A 15,179-nucleotide genomic window follows, 5' to 3' on the forward strand; every position below is an offset into this window, starting at 1 on the left:
TTTGCAAAAGACAACAGGGCCCCTAGTAGTTTCTCAGAGGAGGAGGACTGTCTTCTCTCAAAAGCACTAAAAGGAAGGTTGAGGGTCCCAGCCTTTGAGCCACCTCTTTCCTCCCCCTGCTCTTAGCTGGCCTAGTAGGTAGCTGTGAAGAAACACAGCTAATGGGCGCTCTGTATGGATCTCAGGTTCAGAGCTGAAAGGAGCCTTGCATGATCTCGACTGACCCCCTTCACCACCCTCCCCCATCATACTTGTGTGGGCTCAGAGAGGGTCACACAGCTAGATAGGACAACCCGGCCTTGGGCTCTCTCAGCATAGGGGCCACGTCCCCCCCAGGCCAGGCTGCAACTCCATTCCTCTCAGCCCTTGAATAGACACACAACTGAACTCCTGGGAGACCCCCACTTATGGTGCTCCCCTTGGGAGCATCAGGCCCTTGTGCTGACTGTAATCTCCTGGACCCCGATGCAGGGCAACAGCATAGTTCCTTAGAGGACAATGAATTGTTTTTGGTTTTTTATTTTTGCTAAGAAAGTTTCTAAGTGGCAGGTACTGTCCCAGGGAGGGGTCCGCAGTAGACACAGTTGACCAAGCTGTCCTTCCTGCTCCTCTATGCCAGCCCCACTGCCTGCCAGTTCTCACCTCTTCAGAGCCAGAAGGTTCCCAGTAGCCGCCTCAGGAGAGGAGCCAGGCTCCCTTCATTATAGCTGCCACCCTCCCTCTCAGGGCAGCGGTAGCCCCAGCCCCAGTGAACCAGGGAAGGAGAGCTAAAGAGCAGGCCCCAGGGAGCCTAGCCCCCCACCCCAGTGACTGGAATAGGCAGGCTAGAAACTCAGGGAGACAGCTCTGCCAGAGCAGGGCCCCCTCCCCCTGGTGCTGAAATTTGGTAGAGAATGCTGAGGCCAGGGCTGGAGGCAGGGGGAGGGAGTATAAATACCACAGGGGCCCCGGCCCCAGCACCCCGGGCCCCTCTGGTGGGAGGACCAGAGAGGATCCACACTCTGGGCCTTCTGCACACCGGGGTTCCCCAGACTTGCAGGGCCCTAGCGGACTGTTAGGCCAGGCTGGTGGGGAGAACCCAGATCTTGCAGGCACCCAGCCCCCTCCCCAACCTCCACTGCTACCGCCCTGGCTTTGGGGCATGCTGGGAGGCCTGCTTGGCTCGCTGCCTCCGCAGCCTCACAAACACCTGGGCCTCCCGATCACCCTTCCGGCTCTCCAGCAGCTGCAGGATAGGATCCCCTGCGAAGAGAGGCGTTTGGGGGTCAGCCTGTGGCGCCGGGGGTGGGGGTAAGCAGTGCCTGGCTAGTGGTGGGGGTCACAGCACTGACCCGTTCCCCAGCCATCCTGAAAACTAGTGATGGACACACACCAGCCAAGCTCACAAGACAGCCTGAGGTTATCCCCTAGCACAACTGCACTGGCACAGACACGGACCCAACTGCATTGGAAGAGGCTGAGGTGCGTTTCAGGCTGCAACTCTTGCCTTTTTGCATGAGAACCTTAGGCTAGGGAGTCGGCCTCTTTGTGCCTCAGTTTACTTATCTGTAAAACAGCAATACCACCTGCCACACTGGGTGGTTGTAGGATTGAGAGTTAATATGCGTCAGGTGCTTAAAAGTGGCTCATAAGTGCTTGGACATGTGACCTATTCTTACTATCCAGCCTGGAGGATGCTTGGGCTGTGCCCCCTGGTCAGAGACACTCAGGCCCTCTCCCCAAGTAAGCCTGTTAGTGACCTTCCTCCACTAGAGGGTCCCACCACACTTGGGCTAACAAATTTCCCTGGTCTCTTGATTAGACTGAGCTATCTACTCAGCACGAGCCACCACACAGACTCCACTGGCTTCCACATCCAAGGAGGGATTTCTCTGACCCCGACTTCATTTGCTTCCCTGGGGGCCACTGCCTGAGGTTTTACAGGCTGCCCTTCCCCTGCACCCCCAGTGCTGGGCCTGGCCCTGCACCCGAAGCCTCACAGCCTCTGCCCTGGGGCTCAGGCCTACCGTTGAGCGCAGGGTAGGTGAGGGGCAGACGGGTCTGAGGCACCTCGCCAGGCTCCTCCGTCCCAGTCAGGCCCGGCACTGAGCGTAGTGGCAGAAAGGCCTCCCCTTCCAAGTCATCAGCCCCCAGCGTGTCATGGTCCAGCACCGTGAGCAGGAGGCAAGCTCCGTCCTTCCGGCACGGCTCAGCAGGCACCAGGCTGAGTGGGGGACAGAGTGGGGCTCAGCTGCCGGCTCCCCCACCCCACGGTCACTGGCACCCACCCGCACACACAGTTCGCCCCTGGATCTTGAGGACAGGACAGGGCTGAGGGCAGACAGGTGGGAGTTAGGATCGCAAAGCCAGTTCTCAGCCTAGTATGTCCTAACTCCTCCTCTGTGGGCTGATACTTCAAAGCAAGGGCCTATGTCCCCAGACCTTCCCTGGAAGCAGAAGCCTCTCAGCCCAACAGGTGGGGGTCTTCCCCTCCAGTCCTGCTCCTCCTCCCGGGGTTCCAGCAAACCCCTGTGCCGGGTGCCCCTCCCTGGGACCCAAATGCGGTCATCTCAGGGGAGCCCATCGGCCTCAGGTGGGAGGAGCAGGCCCGAGGGAGGTCCGGGGCTAGGGAAGGGTGGCAGGTACAGGGACCCACTCACAATTCAAAGGTCTCATCAAACAGAGGGTGAAGGTCCTTCTTGTGCTTTTGGGTCTCCCGGGGGGCCAGCTCAGGGAACTCGTGCCTGGGCTCCAAGGTCAGTTGGACAAAGGGGTCGCTGGAGCCTGACAAGTGAGGAGGTCACCTGGGGAGGCCACGTTGCCAAGGATACCCCAGCTCCCCGCCTCGTCCAGGCCCCTGCAGCCGTGCCCTGTTCGGCAGCATTGCCCCCTCCTGGCGATCTGCAGAAACTGCACGCAGTGCTCCCGCTCGGGAGAGAACTGCCAGAGACGCGGGGGAAGGGGGCCTGAGCAAAGACTCGGGAGCGGCCAGTGGACAGCCTGCACTCACCATTGGAGTCCAGGGGCAGCAGGCTGGAGGCGCTGAGCAGTTCCACACGCAGCTTCTGCTCAGAGGCGCGGTAGGAGACTTTGACTGTGACCGCCCCTAGCTCCTCAGAAGCCGCTTCTGCCTAATAAGGGTGGGGCGCATGGGCAGTGTCGGCTGGGGCAGAGTGGAGGCGGGGCTCCAGGGACACAGGGAGTGCAAGGGAGGAAAAGAGCCTCACCTGCTGCTGGATCCGGCTGCAGAAGTACTTCTGGATGAGCTCCCTGCTAGAAGCGGCCTGCAGCTCCAGGTCTTTCTGCAGAGCCTGGGAACGGGGCACAGCTGAGAAGTCACCTGAACAGTCACACTCAACCGCAGCCCAGGGCTGCCCTTGGGGAACTTGCCACCAAGAGGGGATGTCAGTTTGATATGGAAAGCACTGGGCGTTCCAGAACCTCCGACCGCAGAACGCACCCTCAGGACAGACAGGGTGGGCTTCACAGGCGTGCTCCCCCTGCAGTGGCACAGCCACCCCCTCACCATGCTTAAAAAACCTGATGCTTGGTTTAAAACACCAAAGCTCTGCTGTGGCTGCCTTTAAATTTTCAATTTCTGAAAAGGGGGCTCACATTTTCTTTTCGTGCTGGGCCCCATCCGTGATGACACAGGTGAGCACAGAAAGGCAGGTGTCCCCCCCCCCCCACCCAACCAGCTCACCAAAAGACCCCTACCTGGAAGGTGGCTGTGTGCAGGGCCTCAGGTGGCAGGCCACAGCCCTCTGCGTAGAAGCAGATCTCCAGATTCTAGGGGGTGAGACATCAGAGGTGACCCCGGGCAGCCTCCCACCAGGATTATTTGTGGTCACTGCTATTATTACCTGAAGTGCAATCTTCAGCCTGCTAGAGGCCAGGGGGCAGCTCCGCTGGGAGGCGGCCACTTCCACCAGGACGGTGAGCGTGTGGGTCCAGAGCAGGGTCAGAAGGCTGGGGTGAGGTGCAGAGGGACATCAGTCACAGGATAGGAGGGTGGAAGGGCAGGAAGCAGAGACACTCTTGAGAAAGGGACCCAGACCCACCCCCAGCTCCTCCCCACCCCCACCCTCCACTTCTACCCTCTTCTCAGGTAGGGCTGGAGCCACAGGCAGGAGTGGGGCAGGGAGGACAAGGGGTGGGGGGGCAGGTGGGCGGGGCCAGTCCCAACCAATGTGTCTCATAACCTAGCAGAGAAGCCTGCTCAGTAGGATTATCAACCCCCAACAAACAAGGTGGGGAGGGGAGGCTGGTCCCCCAGTGACAGAATCAGGATTCAGTAGAGGAGTGGCCAGAATGAAGAAGATTCCAGCATGGATAAGGATGGATAAACTGTCAGGAGAAAAAAATAGCAACCAAGCCACAGTCCTACTAACTACCTGAAAGAACTGAATTTTGACACGCCAAAGTAGATTCAGGCAGTTAAGTACAAAAAAAAAAAAAAAAATTGGGTTGTGTAATTAAGAACGGGGAAGGTCATACTAATTAAAGGTAGTTAATGTAGTCAACATATTTGGGTGCTTATTATGCCCCCAGACAATGTTCTAATGGCTGTTGAGACAGCAGTGAGTGAAATCCCTGGAGTGGGGCTTTAACTCTGTTTCAGCTGAACAAATGGCATGTTGTGGCCTGAGAAATGAAGAAGGCGGGCTTCCCGGGGGCCGCTGCACCAGGAGTGGTACGCGGGGAGCAAGGGCAGCAGCCTCAGAGCCCGGATCCCATGGGGAGGACCCACGGTCATCGGTCTGCAGCGCGCCAACCACTTCCTTTGCACAGGCGCTACATTCGACACCCCACGTGACTCACTTGGTCCTCATTAAAGGCCAGAACTATGATCATGTGCACGGAAAACTTGAGTAATCTGTGCACTCTGCCCACCGAGCAACAGCAAAGCTAGAGTCTGAATTCAGGTGGGCTGGGGCCCACACCCTTGACTTCTAGCCATGCTGCCCAGGCCCCTGCTCGAAGAGAGACCCTAACTAGGGGCACCTGGGAGGCTCAGTCGGTTAAGTGCCCAATTTCGGCTTAGGTCATGATCTGATCTCACCATTCGTGGGTTCAAGCCCCACATCAGGCTCTGTGTGGAGAGCCTGGAGCCTGCTTTGGATACTGTCTCCCTCTCACTCGGCCCCTCCCCTGCTCACACTCTGTCTGTCTCTCTCTCTCTCCCTCTCTCAAAAATAAATAATTTAAAAAAAATTTTTTAAAGGCACCCTAACTAGAAGTTCCCCTGAATCATGGGAGAATACCCATTGCCTGTAACGTTAGGAGGGGAGATGAGCCAGCAAGGCCCACAGACAGCCCACGGCTAAAGGAGAAGGCAGCTTTCTGCTCAGCCTAAAGGGAAATGGGATAGTGTGTGAGGAAGTGAGCCCCCTGTCCCTGGAGGTGAGCCTTGAAGCAGAGGCTGGTTGCATCCTCCCCTGAGAATGGATGCTGAGGCCGGAAAAGAGGGGCTGGTGGGAGGCGGTGGGGTGCCGCAGGGTGGGAGGCTGCCGCAGACCTGTTGAAGTTCTCCTGTACCAAGTTGGTGTTCATGTAGCAGAGCTTCACTTCCAGAAACTTCATCAGGGGCAGAATGGCCTGGGGAGAGGGGTGGGCAGCACGTCTGGTTCTGGCCCATTCCCATGCCCTGACTCGGAAGGGCAAACAGGACCGGGAGCTTTTGTGCACTTGCTTTGGGACATCTGCAGGAGCTGACCCCTGCCCACAGCCGGCTCCAGCCTCACTGGCCTCCTGTACGCACGGTCCCGGCTCGGGGCCCTGGCCTTTGCCGTTCCCTCCCCTGGAAATCCTCATGGCTCCTTCTCTGGCTTCCTTTAGGTCTGGGCTCAGCTGTCACCCTTGAGGAAGGCTTTCCCCAGCCACTGTCTAAAAATATCTCCATTTTCTCTAGCACTTATTATCTAACATGCCATGTGTGTGCACGCACACACACACGTACGTATAGTTTTAGTTACATACATGTACTTGGCTCTTCCACCTCCCCTACCAGAATGTAAGCTCTAGGAAGGGCAGACTTTTCGTAAGTTTTGTTCATTGATATATAGCCCAGTGCCTAAATCAGTGCCTGGGACAGAGTGAGTGCTTCAATAGTTGATGACTTAATGAGTCAGCGTCTCCCAAACAACCAAAGGTACGCATCACTGTGCCCCCTGACACGTGAGGATGCTCGAATCGGCTGGCTTGTGCAAACAGGAGCTGAGAAGGATGCACGCCCAGATCTGTCTGGCTGCAAAGTCCAAGCTCTCCCCGACTGCAGTCCCCACACTGATGCTGGGAGAGTCTGTGGAATGACCCAACCCTGCCCCCTTAGCATCCAAGGAGGAAACCGAGGTCCAGGAGGGAACATTTCTGGCCCAAGTCTGGGGGACTCATCGCTGACATCCCACCGACTTCAGCTCCCTGCCACCCTAAACCCCTTTGGCAAAGCTGAGCAGGGAGGGCCACTCACATCCTCAGGCAGGACAGACTCCTTGACACTCACGAGCTTCTGGATGTGCTTGGCAATGCCCACCTCCAGCTGGGGACACAAAGCAGGAGGGAGACCAGGGCGTAAGTGTGGGGAGGACGGGGTGAGGCCACTTGGAGCCTGGGTTTAGGTTCGGGAAGGGGTAGGGGCCGGACGTCAGCCCAAGTCCGGTGGGGGGCGGGGGGGGGGCGCCCTGCGGATCAGACAAGGTACCTGCTCGGCCAGGGTGCGGACGCCAGTGCGGATCTCGTGGCCCAGCCCGGCCAGCGCGCCCTGCAGCTGGGCATACAGCGTGTTCTGCAGCTGCCCCTGCTCCAGCACAGCCCCTACCCGCTGTTCCAGCGCCTCCCATGCCAGCTGGGTGGGCAGCTTGCCGATCACCAGCCGCAGCTGCTCCATGTCGTTCACCACCACGCATAGCTGAGGGCAGGCACAGGCGCAGGAGGCAGAGCTTCCGGAGTTGTGCCGGGACTGGCAGCCCCTACCCCCACCCCGGTCCCCGACACCCAGGTCCGGCCCTTACCATGTTGGCCGCCTGGCCCTGGTCCTTCTGGCCTGCGGAGAGCTCCCGGGCCCGGGCTTTTATGAGGCTGCAGTACACCAGGGCCAGCCGACAGGTATCCTGGGGTGGGGAGAGGAGGATCAACGCGGGGGGAGCCCACGAGGGGGTCAATGTGGAGAGGCACGGAAATCTCGGTGACTTGGGGACTTAAGACACAGGCCTCGGAGGCTGCTGGGGCAGGAGGAGCTGGGGAGAAAGAGGGTGAGTGAAATGGGGCTGTCCTAGAAAGGAGGGGAAGGACCCACGAAGACGCCGCACCTCCACAAACTTGACGGTGATCATGAAGGCCTCCTCTGGGTCGGGCCAGTCCAGCTGCCGGGCAGTATGGCTGATCTGGGCGAAACAGGTGGACAGATCCACGGCTGATGTGCTGTGCTTGGTCAGTTCACCCAGGGGCACCAACTGGGGGATGGGAGAGGGTGCAGAAAGGAGGGCTCAGGCCTTGCCAGATTCCTGCTCCTCCCTCCCTCCTTCCTTCCGCAAGCATGCAGGATGGGGCGGGGCCGGGGGGGAGGGGGGCGGACTACCAGGGGTGCGAGCGAGGCTCCCCACCCAGGGACCCCCCGGCTGCACAGATCAGTCTGTGAAGGAAAGCCACGCTTTACACCAAGGATATCAGGAGGCGGCGTTTTGCACAACTGGCTCCAAGAGCCGGTTACCAGCTTCTGCACATCCTGGAGGTACAAGCAGAGCCCCAAGCCCCACCCCCAAGGCCGGGACCCCATCCGTGGTCTCGGGCCCCGCCCCCACCTCATCCATCTGCACAGCGCGCTGCACCCGCGCCAGGGCCACACTGTATGTCTTCTGCAGCCAGGAGGGGACGGCGGGCTGGAACCAGCGGTGAAAGCCATCCAGGGCCAGGACGCCATCCCTGGGGAGGGCCGGGGCTCAGCCTGGGAGCCTCTCCTCCGCCCTCCTCTCTCTTTTGTGCTGACCCGCCACTGCCCACCTCTCTGCGGGGACTGGGCCCAGCTGGCAGAGCTCCTTGAGGCTGACATAGAGCTGGAATAGACTCTCGCCCACCTCCGGGGACACGGGGCTGCCCGCCACCGCCGCCGTGTGGTCCTGTACCCGCTTGGCCACCTGCGGAGGGAAGGCGTGGGGACAGGGCTCCAGAGCCAGGGTAGAGGGCACGGCCCGGAGACGCGGGGCGAGACTCACCAGCCACTGAAGCTCCAGGAAAGCCATGGAGAAGAGGTTGACCTTGAGGGCACTGGAAGGAAGGCGACAAGTGTGACCTGGTGGCACACACAGGGGTCCTTCTGGTCCCTCTTCTGAGCCCCCGCCGCACTACCTCCCAACCCAGCCACCTGCTCACTTCTGGAAGATCTTGTTCCACGTGCGCTGGCACTGGTGTAGGTCGCCAATGATGTCCTGCACCAGGCTCAGCAAGGCCTTGCCTGCCTGCAGCATGCCCTGGCAGGGACAGAGGTGCGCTGAGCAGGGCTGCAAGGGGCGAGCACCCCACCCCGCCGCCCTGCCCGAGCCCCCTCACCTGCACCATGGGCTGATGGTGCTGCTGCTTCAGGTGGAACCATTCGACGGTGCCGGTCTGCGGGCAAAGAGGGGGTGAGCAGGGAGGGTCACTAGGCTCAGGCACGTGCCCTCCTCGTCCCCAGGGTGAGTACCCATACCCGCAGCGCCTCGGTCACCAGGCGGGGCAGGGGGGCGCTGTCGGGGCACAGCTCCCTAAAGGCCTTCATCTTGCACATCTGTACCAGGACCCTGTGGGGACAGACAGCTGGGTCCAGGACGCCCGCTGCCCCTGTACCCCCCCTCCCATCTCCAGCAGGCTGCCGCATCCCTGCAGGCACCCTCGTTCCTGGCCTCACTGAAGAAGGGGAAGGGGTAGCCGCTGACCTGAGAAGAGATTGCAGCCGGGCTGGGGAGTCGGGGACAGAGAGGGGGAAAACAGACCGGAACCTCCTGATGAGGGAGAGGCCGTAGGCCAGCAGGTTGCGGAACGAGGCAGCCAGCTCTTCTTGCTGCAGGGCCAGGCAGAGTCGGGAGCTGCTTTACGGGGCCCGGACCGCCATTCCCGCACCCTGAGCTCTGCCTGCCCAACACCCCTCATTCCACCCCAGCCCACCTGTTCTGCCTTGAGCCGGCCCTGGATCCACTGGTACTCGATGCTGGTGATGGGGTGCAGGAGGCAGCTGCTCGGGAACTCCAGGCTCTGGTAGAGACGACTATAGGCCAGCCACTGCCTGCAGCGGACAGGAAGCCCTCAGCCCCGCCAGGCGGGGCAGCGTCCCTCCCGCTGCTCACCGGCCCTGGGGAGGGACAGCGAGGTGCCCTGCCCCCGAGACCTCCTATGGACCCCCATCAACCTCATCAAGTTGTTTTTCAAACATGTAAATGAATCATCTGTTCCTCAAATTGGGATATCTGTGACTTAAAGATTCAGGATCTCTCGGGGCGCCTGGCTGGCTCAGTCTGTCAAGGGGCGGACTCTTGATTTCAGTTCAGGTCATGATCTCACGGTTGTGAGTTTGAGCCCCGCGTCGGGCTCTGCGCTCACAGTGCGGAGCCGGCCTTAGATTCTCCGTCTCTCTCTCTGCCCCTCCCCCTGCTCATGCGTGCTCTCTCTCTTTCTCAAAAATAAATAAACGTTTAAAAAAATTATTTAATATAAAAAAATAATAAGAATTCAGGATTTCTTGCTTCTTTCGAAAAAAAGATTTGGAGACTTGAGCCTTCATGCACACGTGCCAAACATCAGCTGGGACTGCCCCATACACAGTTTAGGGGACACTGCACAGAGGTGATGACCAAGCTGAAATGTGGCCCAAGCGGGACTGTGAAGGAGGACGGAAGAGAAGAGCAGCCCAGGGACAGGCCTCGTCCTGACCGGGACACCGCACTGCATGCTCGGGCCCCGCAGGACCCTGGGCCCTCGCTGTGGGTGCCCGTTCCCGGGCCCAGCCTCACCCACATCCCCTGTCCACCTATCTGGGAATACCCACCTGCCCAGGGTCCTACAAGCTGCCCTTCTCCCCCAGCCCCCTTCCGGCCCCTACTCAAGTGCCAAGTGTCAGCCGTGGCCCCGGGGCAGCCGGCACCGTCATTCCTCCTGGCCTGGCCAGCGCCCGGGGTGCCCCCAGTTCTGTACTCCTCACCCGCACAGGAACATCTGAGGACTCGCGCGTGCCCCTTCCCTCGTTCCCACAACCTCTTGGGGCACAGGGGATGGGACAGGCCCTCAACACAGATCTGGCAATGCTGGCGCGCAAGTCTGTTGACTCAAGGGTGGTGGTGCCGGAAGACGGGGCTGCCGATCTGGGGCAGGGGTGGCGAATTCAAATGCCAGGGAGTGACATGGGCCGATGGCAGCCGTGAGGGGCCGGGGAGGCCGTGCGCTCCGCCGTGGCCAGCTACAGCCCAGCAGAACGACAGCACTTAGGGTCCGTGGGATGCTGGACACGTGACTCCATGTGGAAAACCTCCAGACTTGTAAAAGTGGGCAACTGACTCAAAACTGAAAACACAGGGAGACCGCCTGGGCGGCTCAGCCGGAGAAGCGTCCAACTCCTGATTTCGGCTCAGGTCGTGATCTGAGTTCGAGCCCCGCATCAGGCTCTACGCCGACGGCAAGGAGCTTGCTCAGGCTTCTTTCTCTCTCTCTCTGTATGCCCAACCCGCGTCAATGAACCCGCGTAAATAAACTTAAAACAAAAACAACTTAGAACACACAGTTGGGGCCAAACAGAAATCTCCCGAGGGTTCGACTTTGAGCTGCCAGCCTGTAGGAGGACAGGTGACCCTTCCGGGTGCTCCGGCTGGGCCGTGCACTCACGCCATGGACTGGTGGAAGTCGGACAGGTCCTTCTGCGTGGCATGGAGAAAGAGGATGGTAGCAGCCTGGGGACTCAGCGACCCGTCCCAGGAGGTACTGCCCGCCTGCGGGGACAGGTGGAGGGGTGTCAGGACCCAGCAGGCGAGCCCCGTACCACCCGGCGCTGGGAGGGCAGTACCTGGTGCTGGGTGACCTCGTGGGACACGAGCTGCTGCAGCAGGTGGAGGTGCACCGTGTAGCTGGGCTGGGAGCGGCTGGCCGCGGTGGCTCTCTGCAACGGGGCCAGCACGGCGGTGAGTGGAGGGCCCCGCGGCCGGTGCGGCCCGTCCGGCCACCCCAGGCAGGCCCCTGGACGGTCCCTGTACCCGGCCCCCAACCTACCCGCTTGTGAATGAGCTGGAACTGGAGGTGGCACTGACCGCGGTCGGGGTAGGTCTCGGTGCAGGGCTCCAGAGGGTACCACTGATCCTCTTGGCAGCGTAGGTCCTGGCGGGAAGGGCGGGCAGGGGGTGCCCGTGCCCATGGGTGGCATGAATCTCACACAGTTGGGGGCAGAGGAGGCAAGAGGAGGGAGACCCCAGGCCCTGCTTGGTGTGGACCCGGTACCGCTCCCCTGAACTCCTCGTGAACCCCCGTTCGGTCTCTCTCCTGAGCCTCTTTCCTGACCCCACTCACCTGTAGCCTCAGAACCACGTTCCCCAGAAAATCATCCTGGCCTTTGTCCTTCCGGGCCTCCTTAAAGATCCTGTTCCAGACAGGGTCCATGAGGGGGATGGGCCAAGACACTGAGGGGTCAGGCTGGGATCCGTCCCCATCCTGGGCCCAGACACAGCCTGCAGCCCAGCAGACAACCCGCATGCACGGGGAGGGCAGAGGGGCCCACACGCCCTCCCCAGGAACCTGCTCCCCACGGCATTCACCTCCGCAGCCCATGCAGATCGGTGAGTTCCCCGAGCTTCTGTCTGACAGACTCCACGGTATCCAGGTCCCTGAGGGGGGCAAAGGTCTGAGCAAAAGGCAGGGAGGGTGTCCGGGGAGCCCCTGACCCCTTCGGGAGGAGGGCCTACCCCACCCCCACTCGCCCCCTTTCTCTCCCTGACCCCGCCAGGCAGGGGACGCCCCTCACCACATGTCCAGATGGAAGCTTGAGTTGCTTATGTCCTCAAACTCCCTACAGGGAGGAAAGGGCACGGCTGAGGGCCTTGGAGGGCCGGAGCCAACCGGAGCCTGTCCCTGGGAGCTCCCTCCCCCACTCCGCCACTGTCCAGTCCGACCCCTCCTAGCAAACTGCTCCTCCGTCCTCTAAGGCAAGGCTTCGGCCTACCCCCCAGACCAACCCTCCACACCCCGCCTGCACACATGGGCCACTGCTCTGTCCTGTCTGGCCTCCCGTCTATCTCTGGCCCAGGGAGCAGGCTCCTCCTCCGGTCAGGCCGAGTCACCTCCCCTGAGTCAGGAAGTCCTGCTGATCTCACTGAGGGAATAGGGGCTGGGGCCGGGCCACGTACAGGATGAAGGTCTCCTCCCAGACAGGGTTGAGGGTCTGGGTGATGACCTGGGTGCGGTGGGTCTGCTCCTCTGGGATGGTGTGCCTCACCACAGCCTTCTGCCGATGCCGGGACCCAGGGCTGCCTCCCGGCGCGCCCACCCCCTGCTCAATGCCCAGCAGGCAGTAGGGGTCACTGAATCCTGGGGAAGGGGGGGAAGGACGAGGCCACCAGGGTGCTGGCCAGGCTCCCTGGGAGACTCCCTCATCACCCCAGGGGCAAAGCCCCAGCCCATCCACAGACTCGAAGGGCCCGGGGTCAGCAGCACCCAGGTGAGCCCCGGGGGACGCCTGGGAGATGGGAGCTCCCTCCCAGTTCTGGGACAGCCTGATGGGGAGAAGGAGATGTTGGCAAGAAGGCCCTCAGGGACCCTCACCCTCTACTCACCACTGACGTCTTTGCCCAGAATGCCCTTGGCTTGTTTCACCGTTGCCTTCAGACAAAATATTGGCTTCTGGAAGGACGGGAGGGTGAGCCTGACTCCTGGAGGGAGCTGGGCTTCCCGGCCCCTGTCCTAGCCTAGGGCGGTCCTGGACCAGGGTTACCTCAAGCTTCTGGACCTTCTGCAGCAGCTGCTGGTGTTCCTCGGGCCCCATGTGGAAGGCCTGGTGGGATGGGAGCGTAAGAGACTTAGGGCACAGGGCGGGGACGGCCGGCGGGGAAGAGGACTCCTGCCTGAGTCCAGGCTGCAGGATGGCGGGCAGAGTGGGGGCTGGGCTCACCTCCTGCAGGTATCGAAGCAGCTCTGAGGCCTCCTTCACATGGTTGGGCTCGGGCTGACCCAGGCGGTGCAGGATGGTGTAGAGAGCTTCCTCGTAGAGTAGGGCCCGCTGAGGCACAGCACAGTCACCTCAGGGACCCCTGTCAGCCCACTGCAAGGCGAGCCCCCCCACCCGCCCCCCGCCATCCACCCCTGGCACCAGCACTGCACTCCCAAAGCTGGGACGAGGCACCCCCAACGTGTGGGGGATGGGGGGGGGTTAAGACCCAGAAGTCTCCCTCCCCTGCTGTTGCCATCAGCCTTGGCCAGTGGCCAAGGAGAGTGTTCTGAAGAATGTGGGGCTGCCTCCCACCACCTCACTGCCTCCCCAATACTCTGATTCTTACCTCTTCAGGGGAGAAGTGGTGGGATGGAGGCTCGATCTGGGGAGCAAGGTGAAAAGACAGATGTCCCCAAGGCCTGGACCAGGGCTCAGACAGCAGGAACGGCTCCTCACCAAGCAGGCCCAGGCCTAGGGCTGCGGGGTCCCCGGCCTCCAACCCACCAGGGCCGCACACCTGTTCCCACAGCAGGCCTCCCGGGAGTCCAGGCCCCGGACCGCCTTCCTCGTCCCCTGGCCGGCCGCGGCTGAAGTCCATTGGCGCTTGGCTGCCCCAGCAGGGTGAGCTCGCGGCACCCGTGGCCCCAACCTCCCTTCCTTCCCCAGAGGAAGCAGCACCGCTTATCGGGTCGGCCACGCTCACACCCTAGCGGCGGAAGTGAGGCCCAGCAGTGGAGGTGGGAGACTGGGGGACATGCCAAGCAGGCCTGGGGGCCACTCAGCTGGTCCCCACCCACCCCCCCCAGCACCCCAGCCCACGGCAGGGCCGCTCCCTAACAGCTGGTGACTTTGGAGCTGGAGGAGCAGAGGATGGGGTGGGTGGCCCCACCAAAGGCACAGGCTCAGAGAGCCTCAGACCCCAAGACCTGAGGCCCAGGATGGCCCAGAGAACACGCAGCAGCCCCCGGTCTGCCAACCCAGAAGGTCCTGCCCAGGTGCTGCGAAAGGCAGGGAAGGGACCACACCCTTAGCCCCAGCCCGTGAGAGGTGGAGCCCCGCACCCTGGCCACTCTCCTCACTGAGGTCAGTCCTACCTCCTGAGCCGTTCGGGGCAGGGGATCCTGCAGATCTCTGACCCTGCGGCGCCTTATCTTGATGGCCTGGCGTAAGAGGGGAGGGCGCCGCTGGGACTGGGAGAGGTGTGTCGCCATGGTGGCCCGTTCTGCCCTTCCCCTCTGCCGAGCCGCTGCCGCAGGGTGACGATCACGAAGCCACAGGATTATGCAAAGAGCACCGGGTGCCACCCTGCGCGAGGGAGGGGTGGGGGCCGCGGGCCGGGGGAGGTTCCGGTCAGGGTTTCACCACCTCTGAGGCCTGTACCTTCCTCCCTCCGGCCTGCTGGGGTCCTGGGAGGAACTCTCCCAAACTGGAGGCAGGTGGACCCGGTGGGCGGGTCCGGCTCCACCCCACCCTCCCACAGAGGCCGGGAGACGGGGGAGGGGGGGGGCGTCAGCGCCACCCTGCCCCCTCCCAGCTGTGCACCCAGCTGGGCCAGGGGCCGAGGGGAGCTGCCCCGTGTCGGTGGGGTTCTCACCCACAGACCTAGGGCGGAGCTGGGCAGGGCACAGGGTGGGGGCTCCAGAGAGGCATCTCCCCAGGGGGCAGCCAACTGCTCAGCCTGCTCCACTCCACAGGTGACATTCCACCAAGGTGACTGGGCCAAGCTGTGCTGGGCGGAGACGGCCCTGGGGCCCCTGCCCCCACAAGGACATCAAGAGGGTGCTCCCTTCACATGCCCTTGTAGGGGGTTAGCCAACCCCAGGGACTTCTGGGCGGGGCTGGCCAGAGGACGAGGCTGGAGAGACGGTGCAGCCCAGCAAGAAGGGACAGAAAAATAGGACACTTCAGTACTGGGCTTTCTGAGCTCCCAGAGGCACGGATGCCACACCCATGGCCTTCCTCCAGGCCAGGGCCCAGGGGGGTGCAGGCCTGGGCACGGAGGTTGGCTCTTCCCTGCTCCCAGGCACGGAGCTTCACAAGGAGAAGG

The 15,179-nt window shown here is 61.8% G+C and overlaps 1 protein-coding gene across 3 annotated transcripts; it reads right to left on the bottom strand.

Annotated features, from left to right (window-relative positions):
• Positions 1 to 965: 965 nt before the first annotated feature.
• On the bottom strand, positions 966 to 14,880 carry UNC13D (unc-13 homolog D). Of its 3 annotated transcripts, XM_043585306.1 has the most exons (33): positions 14,735 to 14,880; positions 14,227 to 14,437; positions 13,479 to 13,514; positions 13,094 to 13,201; positions 12,917 to 12,976; positions 12,759 to 12,825; positions 12,333 to 12,513; positions 11,951 to 11,995; positions 11,745 to 11,813; positions 11,500 to 11,569; positions 11,206 to 11,310; positions 11,003 to 11,095; positions 10,825 to 10,928; positions 9,118 to 9,235; positions 8,889 to 9,013; positions 8,663 to 8,753; positions 8,524 to 8,580; positions 8,347 to 8,444; positions 8,190 to 8,241; positions 7,978 to 8,111; positions 7,779 to 7,899; positions 7,287 to 7,430; positions 6,990 to 7,088; positions 6,680 to 6,886; positions 6,449 to 6,517; positions 5,498 to 5,577; positions 3,843 to 3,948; positions 3,697 to 3,768; positions 3,207 to 3,290; positions 2,990 to 3,110; positions 2,640 to 2,763; positions 2,007 to 2,203; positions 966 to 1,242 (listed from the first exon to the last, which is right to left on the bottom strand). In XM_043585306.1, the coding sequence occupies exons 2-33, from the start codon at positions 14,341 to 14,343 to the stop codon at positions 1,121 to 1,123; spliced, it is 3,276 nt and encodes a 1,091-aa protein (XP_043441241.1). In that variant the 5' UTR covers positions 14,344 to 14,437; positions 14,735 to 14,880; the 3' UTR covers positions 966 to 1,120. The 3 variants fall into 3 exon arrangements, 2 of the variants coding, with proteins under 2 accessions (XP_043441241.1, XP_043441242.1); XM_043585307.1 differs by lacking the exons at positions 14,227 to 14,437; positions 14,735 to 14,880 and adding an exon at positions 13,650 to 14,216; XR_006297978.1 differs by lacking the exons at positions 2,640 to 2,763; positions 14,735 to 14,880 and having other exon boundaries at positions 1,170 to 1,242; positions 14,227 to 14,645.
• Positions 14,881 to 15,179: the final 299 nt, after the last annotated feature.

This window comes from Prionailurus bengalensis, chromosome E1, assembly GCF_016509475.1.
Source record: "Prionailurus bengalensis isolate Pbe53 chromosome E1, Fcat_Pben_1.1_paternal_pri, whole genome shotgun sequence".
NCBI lineage: Eukaryota > Metazoa > Chordata > Mammalia > Carnivora > Felidae > Prionailurus > Prionailurus bengalensis.

Excerpts from the sequence above, each read along its gene's own strand:
- UNC13D (XM_043585306.1), bottom strand. The coding sequence starts at position 14,343 with ATGGCGACACACCTCTCCCAGTCCCAGCGGCGCCCTCCCCTCTTACGC. Across the intron at positions 12,826-12,916 it reads AGAAGGTCCAGAAGCTTGAG|AAGCCAATATTTTGTCTGAA; the intron begins GTAACCCTGGTC and ends CCGTCCTTCCAG. Across the intron at positions 11,311-11,499 it reads ACGTGGTTCTGAGGCTACAG|GACCTACGCTGCCAAGAGGA; the intron begins GTGAGTGGGGTC and ends CCTTCCCGCCAG.